Source organism: Amphiura filiformis, chromosome 20 (assembly GCF_039555335.1).
Source record: "Amphiura filiformis chromosome 20, Afil_fr2py, whole genome shotgun sequence".
NCBI lineage: Eukaryota > Metazoa > Echinodermata > Ophiuroidea > Amphilepidida > Amphiuridae > Amphiura > Amphiura filiformis.
The window spans coordinates 7,712,147-7,729,535 of record NC_092647.1 but is presented as its reverse complement, the minus strand read 5'-3'; the positions used below and the strand labels follow the sequence as shown (position 1 = coordinate 7,729,535).

General features: G+C 36.6%; 1 protein-coding gene across 2 annotated transcripts; it reads left to right on the top strand.

Annotated features, from left to right (window-relative positions):
• Positions 1-3,491: 3,491 nt before the first annotated feature.
• Positions 3,492-8,848, top strand: LOC140141803 (CREB/ATF bZIP transcription factor-like). 2 transcript variants are annotated; one of them, XR_011857460.1, is made up of 3 exons: positions 3,492-3,553; positions 5,426-5,518; positions 6,631-8,848. XR_011857460.1 is itself a non-coding variant. In XM_072163665.1 (2 exons), the coding sequence occupies exon 1, from the start codon at positions 4,152-4,154 to the stop codon at positions 4,743-4,745; it is 594 nt and encodes a 197-aa protein (XP_072019766.1). In that variant the 5' UTR covers positions 3,498-4,151; the 3' UTR covers positions 4,746-5,518; positions 6,631-8,848. The 2 variants fall into 2 exon arrangements, 1 of the variants encoding a protein (XP_072019766.1); XM_072163665.1 differs by having other exon boundaries at positions 3,498-5,518.
• Positions 8,849-17,389: the final 8,541 nt, after the last annotated feature.

Genomic DNA, 17,389 nt, shown 5'->3' with positions numbered 1-17,389 from the left:
GCCAGGCGAAACATACATTCATGTGATCAAAACTTGATCATGTTGATATAAATAAGTTTCATATTGGGGGAATTTCCCAGTTTCGTCATCGAAAGAACGATCTTTGAATATACAAGTAATTTATCATCAGGAAAACATATCTGAAAGTCTCAATTCCCTCATCAGCAGTGGCGTAGGTAGGGGTTGTGGCGCCCAGGGCTAAGGATGCATAATGACGCCCCTCCCCAATTCTTGAAACAAGTGTGCGCGGAGCGCGCGAAAGTTTGCACAAATAGGGCCTTTCCCTCATAATTTTGGTTATAATGAAGTTGAATATGGGTCTTAAATTGATCTTTTAAATAATTGTGTGATGAAATGAGTGCGAAGCGCGCGAAAATTTTGACTTTCATCGCTAGGAGGAAATCGATGCTGAATTGGTCAATCAAAGCGCCCTCTTTGGCAGAATACCGTTGTGACATGATGCTTACATCAACGTCAAGGGCATAGTCTTAGCTCTCTAATGCCATTTAGTCTGTTCAATTTGCTTCTTATAATCTCGAGATATGCTTACTTAACAACGAAAGGGTAAAATCACAATTGTGCCACTTTTACAAGGGAATAGGGCTATACATGTAAATCAGTTATAGCATCAAGTTTATCAAGAATTCCTTCGTGAAATCAAGATTGCATCAATTACACAACAATACAAAATTGTTTTTAGTGTTTTATCATGATAAAGGTATAATGATTCTCTTTTTCCACTTACGACAAATTAAACGATAAATGAATATTTCACATAAAATTAAATACATGTACATGTCAATGATTTTACCATGGTTAATACTGTTCTCTTTGTCATTGAAGACATGTTAAAAGACAAACAAATATTGCACACTTATAGGTTAATGAACTTTGACAAGTTCATGAAATTTGACAAAAAATGAAATTAGACAAAATAATACACGCGCGCTGGTGTTGATGCGTCTAATGCACGAGAGCCCCGAATTAAGGGGGAAGTGCATTAGATGTATCAACATCAGCTATCATTGATTTACACGTACAGCCCTATTCGCTATAGTAAAGTGGCACAATTGTGATGTTACCCTTTCGTTCTTAACTAAACATATCTCGAGATTAAAAAGAGCAAATTGAACAGAACAAACGGTATTTGAGAGCTAAGACTGTGTCCGACGTTGAAGCATCATATCACAACGGTATTTTCTAATTGCCAAAGAGGGCGCTTTTCACTTGCACAACTTTTTTTGAGACAGGCTGTATATCAACTTTTACTTCAAATAGTATGAAATGGAATGAATGTTTGCGCACTACGCGCACGTATCTCATAACATTGGGCCGAACAAAATTTTAAATTTTGTTCTTACTGTCCTCCCGACAAAAATTCAGATTTCATCTCTTTACCATTGGGCCCCCAGGATATTTTGCTGACAGGGCCCTTTTCCTTAATTTCCTTAAATCCGCCTCTGGTCCTTTCTGGAATTCCTCAGGGCTCTGTTCTTGGCCCCCTCCTCTTCACCATTTATGCCAATGATCTAGGCCAGCACTTGACCTCTGGTATCGGGCAATTTGCTGATGATAGGCCTACATTTCTTTATCGTGCAATTTACGATGCTAATGATGTAAGGGATTTACAAATGGATCTTGACAAGCTTTCGGTATGGTCGTCTCGTATTTAATTCACTTCAATTGAATCCTATGTAAATTTATATCTATCACTCGTAAACGTACTTCATATCCATCAGTGTACAGTATTAACAACATCAATCTTGATCATGTAAATAATCTTCCGGATCCCCTCTTGGGTGTCATCATCTCAGATAAGCTTAATTGGGATGCTCATGTTAAGGATGTTATAGCAAGAAGCAACAAACTTCTTGGTTTTATTCGCCATGTGGCCGGGGAATCTCCCCCTGTCTGGAGTGCCCCACACAAAGCGTCTCAAAAATGCTCTTGAACGCGTTCAAAGGACAGCCACCAGGGCTATTCTCCATCAGAAGCGTCGCGAGGAGGAAAACAAATTATGTTCGTTTGGAGCGTCTTGACCTCAGTTATTTGTCCCAAAGACGTGAATACATGTCCATTTCACTTGTTTCCAAATGCCTCCTCAATGTTGACTGCTACAATGCGGCCTGCTTTAAATAAAATCCGTCCAAATAGTAGGCATCCCGATCACCTTATTTTTCACCATCTCAAAGCCAAAACTAATGCTTTTCTTTATCATTCCATCCAACGCTTCCCTAAAAAATGGTCTGACCTCCCCCGTCACATCACTGATATTATTTATTTGTGCAATAGCTTTAACTGCTTCAAATCCCACTTGAGAGACTACTTTCAGTCCATTCAAGAAATTTAATACTAGGTGCCATTGTTTTGTTGTGGTGATAGGGGTGGGAGGGGGGCATTATCTCATTATGTTGTGGTGTGTTTTATTCTGCTTGGCTAAGTGCAATATATTGTGTCTCTTGTATCTTCGGGCTTCATACTTTTAATATAGTGCTGTTTTTAAAAAATGTTTGTACTAAAATGTGTTAATAATCTTTGTAATTTTTATGTGTATTTATAGTGCAATACTTTGTTTATTTTCATGACCAGCTTGCAAGGGTGGGGTCCACTCATCTTTTAGATGTTAGTGCTTTATTTGCCACTTTTGTTGGGCCCTGGCAGCCCTTGCTTGCTGGTCTAATTTTGCTGTAGGCCTATATTTTTGTTGAAATGCCTAATGAATAATAAATAAATGAATAATAAACAAAAAATACTGTCGAAACGCTCATTCCAGACCGGGATTCCAGATCCCTTAATGTTATTTATCAGCTTTTTAAAATTTACACGGTTGACGATGGAAATTTATTTAGAGAATGCACGGCGCATACCGGTAGCCTACCATCTGTAACCAACTGCCATATTTTTTATATTTTTATTAATTAAAAAAAATTTTTTTTTAAAGAAATGAGAGAACGTGGAGAGAACCGGACAGTCTTCTGACCTGGACTCACTCAGCCTGACTCACTCTATCAAAGGAACTAGCGCCATCTGTGAGCAGGGTCTGTGAGCAAAGTAAACTAGCGCCATCAGTGTGCAAAGTGTGGAAATTCACCTGTCGCGAAAATCAATCAATTAAAACCGCTGCACAGTTGTCATTTTTAGGAAGTGCTACGCGAAAGCTAGTTTACAATACTTTTTACAAATGTTCACATAGTAAGAAGAAAATGTTGTTATAGGCCCCCCAATTAAACTTTGGCAATCTTTGACGCTTCTCGCTACCAAAATCTCATAAATTACATTAGAACTCATTTTGTTGCGCTCATGAATACTATGGTCATGTGGTTTCAGACGTCGAAATTACGTTTTGGGAAATACCAATGATGTAGTGGGCTATAAATAAACAGCCAATCACCGACTTGAAATTATATCACGTGATAAAAATCCACCAATCAAAAGAGGCATCCTGACCCAGATTTCTGATAGTTCTTACTTACATTTTTATTGCACAACCAAACCAAATTTCAGCACGGAGAGCTACGGAAGCAATCGCCCTGTCGATTCTTTGCATATTTTGGTAAGAAAAGCGAATTGCATATTGTTCTCAGGAGCACTACTGCAATTCATGAATTGTGTAAAAACATTCAAGGGATTTTGAATGTAAATCGTAACTTCTGAGTGAAACTTGCGGGAGATAAACCACTCCGAGTTCAGCTCCAAAAAACTACATATATCGTCGTGTGCAACACGCATTGTCAACGCTGGAAATTGGGAAACGGCACTGACTTTCATTGATTCATGACATTAGTAACTTCAGCAAAAATGGCCAACGAATTGGGGAACATTTTAACCAGTTTTGGCTGCTTCGACGATTCAGATGTACCAAGTCTATTTGACGACTTGGAGACACTGAATAACCTAAATTCTCCGGAGCAAAATTTGGGCGAAACTAACCCGGAAGTGGGTTCATCATCGCCCGATTATGAATCCGAATTGATGAGTATCGGGAGTTGCTGCAGCCCTCAATATCAAGCTTCCAGCCCCGAACCAGATGCTCTTGATCATACATACGCAGGTGGCAAGAACAACCCTGTTATGACGGGGCAGTTTCCCTGAATATGAGAGAAGTCCCTCACGAGGAGGATCGTTGACTTCTGATCAAGAAGAGTCAGGAAATGACCTTCTTTTTGTACTTGATGAATGAAACTGGTGTCAACATCTCAGAAATAGACTCTGAAACAAAGAGAAGTCAACAAAGAGCTACGATATCTTCAGCGACAAACAGCAGAGGGAAAAAGAGACAGCACGTCGATGATGATGATCACGATGTGCAAGAAAAGAATCGCAGAAATGCAATTGCTGCACGTGAGAACAGACAAAAGAAGAAACTCTACATCGAAGGTCTGGAAACAGAAAACAAATCTCTGGCATCTGAAAATGCTAGACTCACCAAAGACAATAAAGGCATGAAAGACAGGGTTTCATCCTTGGAAGCAGAAGTAGACTATTTGAAAAGTGTGCTGTACAATCAGAGTGCTTTGTCTGGACTTCTGAAGAAACTTGGACCTGAATCGCAAGTACGACTATCGTCGTCTTTCCATACGAGAAAGCAAACATTGCAGAAGCAACTTTTGAAACCAAACAGTGGCAGCAGTGGTGGTGTTTGTCTTCATGTGAACGGAAAAGATGCTTCTTTAGAATTCTGTGCACAGTGTGCACTGATGGCTGAGGGGCATCTCATCAGTCTTAAAAAAACTTATTTAAAATGAAATGTACAAAAGTGTATCATATTCATGACATGTGTATATTTTGTATTCAATCTATTCATGTACAGAAGATTGTATAAATTACAACTGGTAAGATGTAATAAGCTTTTGCATGAACAGGATTGTTTTCTGTGTAAGATAATTCTATTCATGCTAGAAAAGATATCTTGGGGAGTGTATTTATGATGCTACATGTATATGAAAATAGGCCATCATTTCTTGACCAGATCAATGATTGAATTTGGAAATTTTGAACGGAACATTTTGAAGAAAAAGGAGCAACTGTTTCTTATGATTTTAGAATATCAGTTCCAATTTTTAGTTCTTGACTTCTACCAAGTCTACTTGAAAAAGCAGCAAGAAGTAGTCAACAAGAGGTCAATGCTCCTGGTCAAGAGTCTTGGATGGTGGGTGAAAACTGGTGAAAAAAAAAGCCCAGACCACCGACCAAGAAATCTGGTATACGGCAGAAGTGATGGTATTGCCGAGAAAAAAAAAGCTGCTTGGGGAACTTGGCTAAGCATCTTGGTAAGTGTGAATAGTTAAAAGTTCACATAGCAGGATAAAGAGATGTGAGTGGTAACTTGAATGGATTGTACATGTACATATTAATTGTATTCAGAACACCCTATACTAATGCACAAAGTGTCGCAAGAGACTCAATATTTTTTTTAATTTTGCAGGTATGCAGAGATGAGACTTTGAAGATGAGAACTAGAGACCTTTTCCTGCTGGCTTGCACTTCCTGCCGGCACTTTCTCTTTTTCTTAAATCTGGTAAGCTAGTCTTGCAAATTTGTGTGTATTATAACATACTTGATAAACATGACTGCATAATTGGTTGCTTTTATTCTGGTGAATTGATATTTGGGATGCACCATTAGATTTTATCGGGAGAGGGGGGCTAGGGAGTTTTCTGGGAAAAAAAACTTTGGTAACTAGTGAGAAGAAAAATCTCACTAATGAAAAATGTTTCCATACTCAACTCTGTATAAAAATATACAGTAAAACCTCATAACGAAATCTGATACAAGAAAAACCCTGTTATAAAGAAGTATTTTTCCAGAAACAAGATAACCAAATTTTTTGTTAATAATTGTTTTTACAACCCTGATATAACACGAAATTTGGATATAAAGAACTAATTTCTCTGTCCCTGACATTCAAATTGAGTGTAGGCCGTTTAAAAAAAATATCCCCCCTCCCACCCTGATAATATCTAAAGGTGTGTCCCAAATAATACTTCTTCAAATGTGATACAAAAGAGGATGAACTTTATTGAAGTCAATTCACTGAACAGAATTAATGTGCATGCAGGCATTTACCACCAGTTGCAGTTGGGTATGAATGATTTGAAATTTATTGTAGATTTGATTTTGTTTAATATTATGCTCATCATTTAGAAAATAAAATAAAGGGGGCAACTTAGGAAATTTCATATAAATTCCACTTAAAAAAATGTTTACTACATGCACAGTGTTCCCATTCTACCAAGTGGAATATTTACGATGGACTTGTTATAATATAAACTTACATGTATAAATGAAATGTGCATATGATGCATTATTTGTTGACTTGATCTAGTTGTAGATAGTATTTGCTTCTTAAAAATCAAATTTTGCATTAAAATGTAATGTAAGAAATACATTTGTACAGTGGAAACTTGTTGACACAAAATCCGTCTGGTATCTTGGAAAGATAGACAGGGCCAAATACCTTGTATTCATAGTACGTATGATAATTTCTGTTACAACACACAGTGAAGCAGGGAAATCTCAAACCCTGATGAATTTTGTATTGACAAGGCTCCACTGTACAGCTGAAATATGTTTAGGAAAATGTACTATTAATTTTATTCCCCATTTTTTCCTACTGGTGGTGTCATGAAGGAAGGAGAGGAGAGGAGTGATACAGGAGTTGTGTTCCGACTAGATGATAGGGACTATACACACTAGCTTCTAAATAAAGGTATATGACAGGGTAAGGGCAGGTTGGATGGAGTGAAGGTGAGAAAAGCAGAGGCTCATAATTATGTTGAACCCACTTACCAGGAGTCTGCATGTATTTGATTTTTACTTACAATGTAGGCTGTCAAAATTTAACGTTTGGGAGCTATTTAAACATTCAGAGAATTTGCTAAACATGTAAACATACAAAAATGGTTGATAACCAAGACTAGGCCCTTTTTTTAAAACATTTTGGAAGTTATGAAAGTAAAGGGATACAAAATTGTCACAGAACTGGCAATAAATAGTTTAAGAATGTTAATGAATAGAAAAGTTAATTATACCCTGTGGTAAACTAAAGTCAGTGCATATTGAACAATTTAAAAGTCACTAAGAATTTTTAAAGTATGGACTGTTCATGAAAAAGTTTTTCTCTTTTCTGGTCCTTTGGAGATCACTGATGATACCTGCAATTTGTATCCCTTAGAGTGATCGAGGGCTATCCTATCATTCAGCTTGGTAGTGCCGCATGCTGTACTTTTACTTTAAAAACAAAGATGACAACCCCAATCAATTCATAAAATAAATATCATGCGAGATTTGGATCAGATTCCTGGCAAGTTGGGTGACATTGACCCCCCTCGGAGAAAAGACTTTGTAAGTGTAAACATGGTAAAGCAGAGCTGGTTTTTATTTGTGCATGAAATTCCACATGTACCATATTCATTCCAATTAGCGCCCACCCAGGGTATTTGCTAAAGGGTGCCATCAATGTTGAAGTGACGGATCTAGACGTTGATACAGTGAAAGAGCTGGAGGACATCAGAAAAGCTACTAGAACGTCTCAGACCCCTTTTATAGTATAAATTTGTCTCTAATAAACGCCCCTAACAAAAAAAAATTAGGCAAACCAGCCGGTAAAAAGTAAGCGACCTGGGCGCTTATTAGAATGAATACGGTAAGTACTCCCCATTCCTTGTTTTTTGGGATTATAAAATATTATCAAGTTCTGCTAAATGACACCGCTCAATCCTAATCATTCATTCAGTACTAACTGGAGATAAAAGAAAAAGTTTTTTGCTAATTTCTTGGAGAAAGCCAAAAAACATGCATTTTCGTTATATTTTCAGACTTGGAACAAGTATTTAGCATTCAAAATTTTGAGTATAATTATGTACATACTGAAATTTTGCTATAATTTTTCTTTTTTAAATGGTTGGTTATAAGAATGAAACATGTCTTTTCCATTGGACTTTGTACAGTAAAACCTCGTTATAACGAAATCTGATACAAGAAAAACCCTGTTATAAAGAAGTATTTTTCCAGAACCAAGATAGTAAGATACATAATTCTTTTGTTATTTCTTGTTTTTACAACTCGAATATAACGAAATTTGGATATAAAGGATTGAGCTCCATTTCATTTGGCACAAGTTGATATATTTAAAAAATTATGTGTATTTTCAGGAATGGGGAGTAGTTCTTGTTGCCCCATTAATTTTCTGTGAGGCAAGCTTTTTTACTTTCCAGATAAAAAACAAGACATGCCTCCTGAATAGCTTTTAAGATTGTGAAGAAAATGAAACATAGAAAGTGTGATACTGTCAAATAAACAAGAGGCAATACATTTGACTCTTCTCATGGTCATCTCAAAAACAAGGTTCTACCCACAAAAGTCTTCTGTCACATTGCTAGAAAAGGACAAGAAACTAAATTATAGTTAGTCTATACTTCTGCGTTGGCTGGGAGAGCCTTGTTTGAGTAGCAAGATGGCGGATCCATGCAAAGAGGGTATTATTGCCCATTGTTTTTTCAGTTCTCTTTTCAGCATGCTACATTTATGGAGATGTTAATGGATTGGTAGCAGAAATTTTACCTCGGTGTTGGTAGTGACATCAGTGGTTTTACATGGTTGTGCTGCAAACGGGCTGACAAACCACCCATGTACATATGTGTGCGTGCTCTTTGGGATTGCGATATCATGCGTGCAGGGCCGGATTTAGCTTTTGGGGGGCCCTGGGCCAGGCCCCCAAACGTGCCATGAGGAAGGCATGGGCACTCAAGTGGCCAAATTTTGATTTACGAATAGGGGACCTAATATAAGATCGACAGTTGCGGATTTGCGGCAGAAGCATTGCAATTTGGAGGTAGAGGGCCACATTTTGTTCCACTTTTCTTTCTTTTTTTTGCGCACAAATTTTTTTCTCAAATTTAGACAATTTTAGTCCAAGATGGAAGGTGAATTTTACTATGCAAAGGGCCATTGTGCGTGAAGCACACACAAATTTTGCAATATTACCATATTGTGGTCCAAAACATGTTGTTTTCGGGGCTAAATTTTGGAGGCCATGACCCATCTGGCCCAATGGTAAATCCGGCCCTGCATGCGTGATTAGATGCTGTGCCCAGCAAAATATGTCACTACCAACTCGAGGTAAAAATATGGCATGTGGTAAAAGGTAGATTTCAAAATGGGGAAATTGTGTGATGAAAAATTAGCACAAAATGGATACTAGTACTTATTGTTAAAATAATTAATTCATTATGACCATGTAAATGCCACATGTTCCACTTCGTAAAAGGGATGTGGGGGATTATGTCACTTTAATGCATGTATGAGCTGATTTAAAACTGAACACCCTCTCTCACTCAAATGGAGTGAGTGGGTGTAACAGTAATGAATGAATAGATAATAATGCTGATATCATTATCAAGTCCCTTCTTGACTCAAAAAGAATGATTTGCTTTATGAGATCCAGAAAGAGTTTCCAAGCAAATCTGGTCGCACAAAAATGTGACATCAATCACAAAAAGGTTAAAAATACAGGCGATTTGACATTTACAGTACAAATTGATATGTCCAGGGGCTGTGATGAAAGGCGCAGGGCAAAAGGTACTTTTACATGTACATACTAATTACTATGTTTGTGCATTTACTTTTGTTTAAAGCAAATAATGCCAAAAATATTATCAAACTTGCTCACAAGCTACAAAATTTCACAGAATTAAAACAAATGTTTTGCAGGTTGGTTTTTGAAAAGATTTGATGTGGTCTGTCTGCCATGTATGATGTATTATTTTGCCCTGCATGAAATGGGGGGGGGTCTGAATTTAAACATGTGATATCATGGGTCAACTTATCTATACTAGATATCCATTTTTTGCGAACGTTTCATGCATCTAAACACTTCAGTGAGCCCTGCATAGCAAGTGTGAAACCTACAAAATAATGGTATTTAATGCAATATGACGAGATTTTGTAATATGAAATCTATTTTTAAGTGAAAAAGTTTGAGTGTTATCAATGATGGAGGACAATTTTAAAACAAGTATTGAGTTTCTTGCGATCACTATGTGCATACATACAATGCATTGTGTAATGGTAAAGGTTTATAGAGTGGTTTTATGAAGCAAAGTTGAGTTCAAAATCTTGTACGGAAAAAAAACATGTGAGAGGTTATAATATTTCAATAGTTGAGGAGGGTGAGGACTGAAAAGCACATAGTTAAGTAGCTAAAATTTAGCACTTCAACCAGGACCTTTAATACTTGGCCAAGTCATCGTCCTGAGTGGGTGACGTGACCGTATGAAGAGTCAACTTTTTTGGTTTCAATGAAACGGAATCACAATTTTGCCTCATAATGCCACTCACACCTTATAACTATCTTGTATTTGTAATTGTTAAAAATTTATAATGTACTTGTATAAATAAATTGCGAAATTGTAGTACTTGACAAAAAATAATGCTGGAACCAAAAACAACTGGAGGCAATTGCAATTTATGCAAACGTTCTGACAAAATACAAGAATAAATGGTGCCATTTGGCAATATCTACATTTTTGGTCTTGAAACAAAAACGCATTGTAACCATTGACCATTTGTTAAGAACTATAGTTGCCTCTAAAATTGTGTACATTTGTAATATAGCCTAATACATACGTAATATTTTTGTAAGAAATTGAAACAAAGCTTGTAACAATTAAAATATCATGAAAAGAAAACATCCTTGCTGTTCGTGTTGATTTCTTGTAGTTGTTGGCATATAATACTTGTAGTCAATTCTGTCATAATTAAGGATCGGTAGACTTTGCCTTTTACTTGAATGCCCTTGTATTGTTTCATGTTATGATATCGTTTCTTCCAAGTAGCCATAATATAAGCATAGGGAAATGCGCTATTTTTGAGAGTAAAATGCGCATGGCAGTTTTTGAAAATGCGCAAACCAAAATGCGTGTTTTGTCTCCCCAAAAGTTCCAAATACCGTGTATGCAATATAAAAAAAAAATACTGTTTATCTTCTATATTTTCTTGTAAATTTTTGGGACTGCCTTATTTTCTATACTTTTTAAACATGGATCGCGTTGCAGATCATGGATTCTTTGATTTTAGTGAAAACTTAGGGTTTTTGAAAAATGATTGTTTTGGGCAAATCTTTAAAATGCGCAGTTTTTTGCGCATCGCGCATTTTCCCTGTCCTTAATTACCATAATATTTGTCGAACCATGAAGTGGTATCGCCCTTTATTAGTGTATGATATACTTCCTAACTCGAACTTACTTACCGACTCTCCTTTTGGTTTGAAATGGACATATCTGGAAGTTATACCCCCCGGTGTCAAATGAATGAAAGGTAAAGAATATAATGAAAATATTTCCCCACCCGGGGTGACACTCGATCATAAGACCTTTTTATATAGAATGCGAAGAAGGTTAGGTATATGACCCCTGATAGATTGGTTCTATTTTGGAAATTACATGTATATTCGCTGTCGTAGTGCACGTTACAATATGACCGTTGCTAGGCCAACTGGATCACGCTTTCTTTGTTATGGACCACTGATCGAAATGATCACAACACAAAGCCTATGGCATATCAAAATTCGGAACAGGTGTATGAGCCCAGGCTTGGAGCAGTAACCAATGGTTACTAACGTGCACTACGACAGCGGGTTTATTGGCCCCCCAATATGATTACCCACCCTATAACGGCCACTATTCGGGTACTACATTTAGTATGCAAAGCTGTATTTGAACCCCGTGACCCTAAAAAAGATAATTGATCATACAGGGGGAAAATTACACGCTTTAAATTCACTAAATAAAAAAAAAGGAATGGGGCGCCCAATGTGAGCTTGGTCGTGATGTGGTGAATTTCATGGTGTTTAGATTTGGTATTATTATCTCTTGCAAACCCGGTGACACCTCATTATAGAAATCAGACCTGTTCATAGGTTGTAAGAGGGGATAGCCTTTTCCAGGCACAAATTGCGCCATATATAAAGAAAGTTTTGCTACTTTGCAACACAAAAACTCAAATGCAAAATGAGATCCTGTAGGTGGCTCCCGAGGGGGCTTAAAAACTAAATGCAAAATGAGGTTTTTAAAAAATATTGTTTTCCAGAGTCGAGATGCAGGTATCATATAACGAAAATGTAATATTTGCGCATAGGGTCGTCTAAACTTAATGAGGCTTAACAGGTCCAAGGTCAATTTGCATGTTGTACAGGGCTGAAAAATTCAAGTTGCTCCAATTTTCGTTAAAATGGATGCAAACTTTATGTTCCAATGGATTTAGATAAAGAATAGTTATCACTATCTGCAATGTGAAGTTTAGAAGAGGGATGATACAGTGGAAACTCGTTAATACAAGCTCTGATAATACAAAAAAAAACTGATAAGACAAGCTTGATTTTCAGGTCCCTGGTAGTGGCACTGAATCCCTATGTAATGTGTGATGGATAACTTTAATAGACAAAATCCTGATTAAGACGTTAGACAAACTAAATTTTGCGCCCCCACAAATTTTGTATTAAAGAGTTTCCACTGTATGTAAATACAAATGCCATTAAATCCTGTGGAATCCTACATAACTCTTAGTTGTGTAAAATGCGAACTAGACATTGCAGATAGTGCAAACTATTCTTTTTCTGAAACCTCCAAGCTAGGCGAACAAAAGTAGCAACTTTTGACTTTTGATGTATACACAGCAAGCAAATTTACCTTTTATGACCCATAACTGCTTAACTATAGATCGTACACGCACAAACTTTACATTTCTGGGATCTGTGGGGCCATGTTGAAACTGTTGTTGGAATAAAATTGATTACTATGGAGTCAAGTTTTTGGGAAGCTTAGAGGGCCATGGTCTCAAAATTTTGCTTGGCATACAACACATTCGAATTCAGCATGTACACGATCCCGGGTACACGATGTACACCCAAAACAAGAAATGTCTTTAAAAAAGACCCAAAAAGACCGTTGGAACGCGATTTTTCCAAAATAGAACGGGGTCAATATTCATATTTGCGGTTCTTTTCATTATGACAAGAAGATATATGACCATCCTTCCCGTGTGGTGTCAAATGAAGATTGTGTAAGAATATAAAAATAATTTCCCCAGCGGGTGTGACTGTTCACATGCATGATAAGCCCTGGGTCCTTTTCATATCTCGAAATGCCAAAAAGTATAACCCCCGAGTGGTGCCAAATGAAAGAGAAAGAAGTAAAAAACGCATTTAAATTATTTTCCCCACCGGGGGTGACACTCCTCGTAAGACCCGGGTCAATATACCTATTTTGGGTCCTTTTTATTATCTCGAAACCCCAAGAAGGTATGACCTCCCGAGTGGTAATATAGAGAACATGCAGAAAGAATAGGCCTATAACTATAGAAACGTCGCGGTTTTCGACGAAAAGCGTCGATTTGGGATGCTTCCACTATGGGGCGATTTAAATTAAAGTGATTTTATAGTTGGGGACCGTTTACGAACACTTGTTAGGGAGCTGATGCAAAACAATTCATCGCAAAAAATTTCAGCCCCCCCTTTACAGTCTCAAAAGTTTCAAACCCCGCCCCCCCCCTTTTTTTTTGTTGACATGAACATTATGCAGTTATGGGTCAACGTCAACCCCATTGAAAAGCATATAAACATATGAAAGGGGTCATTTTTTCAGGGTCCCCTTAGGGGGGTCAAAACTTTTAAGGAAGGGTCCCCTTTTTGCATCAGACCCCTCACCAACAAGTATTTGTAAACGGTCCTATAGATGGTTGATTCTGCTATCAACTGAAGCATTTTGACCAAATACATATTAATACCTTATACTATTTAATCGAGTGGCAATTTTCGAACTATCAACTGTACACCCTCTATATTGGCACATTTTATGGTCAATACGACACGTAAGTTTTAAAGAATTTGATTTTCCAAATATTTTGGGTCACCTTCCTTTAAAATGCTGACCAATTTTAATTCTAATTTTTTTGACAAATTATAAAAATTAATATTTTTTTTGAATTTCTTATATTATATTTAACAGTCCTCGAAGTAAACTTAATAAATCTTAATGATGTACAAGTGTGTGTAGCTGAGATATGAAAAACCGGCGATCAATTGAAAATTTTGACCTTTCATATTGGAGATACAGGCTCATACAGCCTACAATTTCCCCCCAAAATGCCAACATTTTTTGGTGTTTTTGGCAAAAGAAAACTATATCTTCAAATATACGAAAGGTTAACATTTTCATATGATGGGCGGCTTTTTATACCAGCTACATACACTTGCAGTAGGCCTACATTAGATTTATACAATTTACTTTGAGGAATATTTTATTTCAAAAATATCAATTTTTAATCATTTGCCATAAAATATATATTATATCGCGAATTTAAAAAAAAATTGATATCAGAAGGACATTCCTTGTAGTCCTATTCAGAATGCAATTCGATAGGCCTATGTCTGATGTGCTCCCATGTCCCACAAAAAACATCGCTATCCAATGAAAAATGACCAAAGTAAAAATAATGTCCAATTCTATAGCATTGAAAGAACATAATTTCAAATTTGCAACATAACTTGTTTCTATAATGCTAATCATGGGAGTGTACAGAAAAACTCGTAGGTAGGCCTGTATGTGCGGATTATAGGCGGGCAACTTGTGCGCTTGCACGTATAAAAACTTTTTCACCCCCCTGTAAACATGGTAAAATCTTTTTTTTTCCCGACCCACCTCCCTTCAAAGAATGTAAACCTCTTTCAAAAAGTGTTTCTGTACCGGTTTTTAGTTGATGTAGGCATTAGCTATCTGAAGATTATAATAGGAAGTTACGATGTTACCTGACTACTACTAGCCACACCAAAACAGCACACCAAACCAACGAAAATAAAATCAAACCAATTAATCAATAATTATTTTGCTGCAAGTCCTCAGAGAAAATCACATTGGTGATACCGTCCATCACTAAAATATCAATCTTAGACGTGTAAGAATTCTTAGGCGTCTAAGATTTCATTAATCAATAATTGAATACGCCTAAGATGATTGGTTGTTTGGGATTTCTGGTCCTGTGATTCGTTGATTTAAGTCTACCGCAAATTTCTTAGACGCCTAAGATTGCATCTTAGACGCCTAAGAATGCATCTTAGACGTCTAAGATTGCATCTTAGACGTCTAAGGTTAGGCGTATTCTTAGGCGTATTCTTAGGCGTATTTTGAAGGTTTCCGCCATCCATACAGTACAGCTTAGTGCGGTAGTAGGCCTACTATAGGGTCATTCAAAAAGTTCTACCATGTAGATCCCGGAGGGCTGGGGGGGGGAGGAAAAAAATCCCCCCAATATTTTGCCAGGGGTATGGTCCACACAATCATCCCTCCCCTGATAATGGGTTTCTGACCAAATTCGCGCTTCGCGCCCATTTATTCTACTTTTACACCATATTTCATCAGTTTAGCTTCAAAATAGCACAAAAAAAATTCCGCGCTTCGCGCGCAATTGAAAAGGTGCTGGATTGACAATATACTTGAAGAATTTTTTTTCCAACTCCATCCCCGATCCCCCCCAATGTCAAAAAGAAATCTACGACACTGTCCCAACAAACACAAAAACGTTTTAAAAACGTTATATTTTGGCTTTTGGTTTAGGTAAAAACGTTTTTTAAAATAACATTAAAATGTCGGGTTATATAAAGGTCATGAAAACGTTTTAAAACGTTTTGTATGAAAACACACTACAACAATATTTTTTAAATGTTTTCAAAATGCTATTGTAAACTATTGTTGCAAACATATTTTGCCTAATATTTTTTCAACACTTACATAATATAATTTTAAAATATTTGCACCCAGCAAACACGGAAATGTTCTTAAGATGTTATTTTCAAAACGTTTTAATAACATTTAAATGTCGGGTTATATACAGGTCATGGAAACATTTTTAAAACGTTATTGCAAATATTTTGGGCAAACATATTTCGCAAAATATTTTTTCAACCCCAAAGCTAACATTCTGTTTAGAATGTTTTGTATCAAGTTTTCAAAAATGTTTTTGTAATGTTATTAAAACGTTTTATACCCTTTATATAACCCGACATTTAAACGTTTTCTGTAAAACATTTTGTGTTTGCTGGGCAGTAGATTATCATCAAATGTTTTTTAATGTTATGAACACGTTTTATACCCTTAATATACCCTTTATATAACCCGACATTTTAACGTTTTCTGACAACCTTTTATAACCTTTTGCGAATGATGTCGAAAACGTTTTGTGTTTGCTGGGTATCATATCTCTGATATCTTGCATGCCAGGATATTGAAATTACCCATGGTTATACTTTTAAATCTTGGCTACAAAATAAAAGCAATTTGATGAAAATGTGATTTTTTCACGGTAGTGAAATGATGCCACTTGCCCCCACATCTCATATGCACAGTTTATCCCTTACATATCCTGTGTCTTGTTATAGCTATATAGCCCACCAACCCTGTGGTTAAGAGGCTAGGAAATAATTCCTAATATCTCATACCCTAGTTTGTATGCCTTTATCTAATCTTGCCCCACTGCATGACAACTTGCTATTTAGCCCTTAAACCTGACAAAGAGTCTGTTTAGTGTAGGAATTTTTTAGCCTTTTTTATAAACATGTTTGCAATTGGCTTATAGTTATCACATGCTGACAATACACATAACTGATTGGTAAAATCAAAACTAGCAGGTCATGGCCAGGCCTAAATCACAAAGTAAACATATCATCTGTAGGCCTATTAGAAAACTATGCAGCAGGCGATTTACTTCAGAAAAAGTTCAATATAACTACATTGCACAAAACTAAGCTAGTCCATTATCTATAGTACTAGTTAATTGAATGTTTATTGACTCTTGTAATAACCCATGTGTATAAACCTGTATAATATTGGTGTTCATAAATATCCCTGACCCTGACAAAAGTTATAGCAAGAGCAAATGGCTGTGTAATTTGTTTACTTTAGTGATAAGGCATCTTGAATACAATTTTCTTCGTAGTTATATAGCCAAATTTGTTTTTGTAGGTGCATGGCTTAATAAAAATTCCTTTAAAAAAGGAATGGGCGCCCAATGGTCTTTGAGCTTAGTCGTGATGTGGTGAATTTCATGGTGTTTAGATTTTGGTATTATTATCTCTTGCAAACCCGGTGAAACCTCATTATAGAAATCAGACCTGTCGATAGGTTGTAAGAGGGATAGCCTTTTCCAGGCACGAATTGGGCCATATATATGCCTAAAGCAAGTTTTGCTACTTTGCAACGCAATGAAAACCTAAATGCAAAATGAGATCCTGTATAGGTGGCTCCCGAGGTGGCTTAAAAAATGCAAAATGAGGTTTTGGAAATATTATTTTCCAGAGTCGACGCAGGTATCATTATTAAGCCTCATATCACTTATTTAT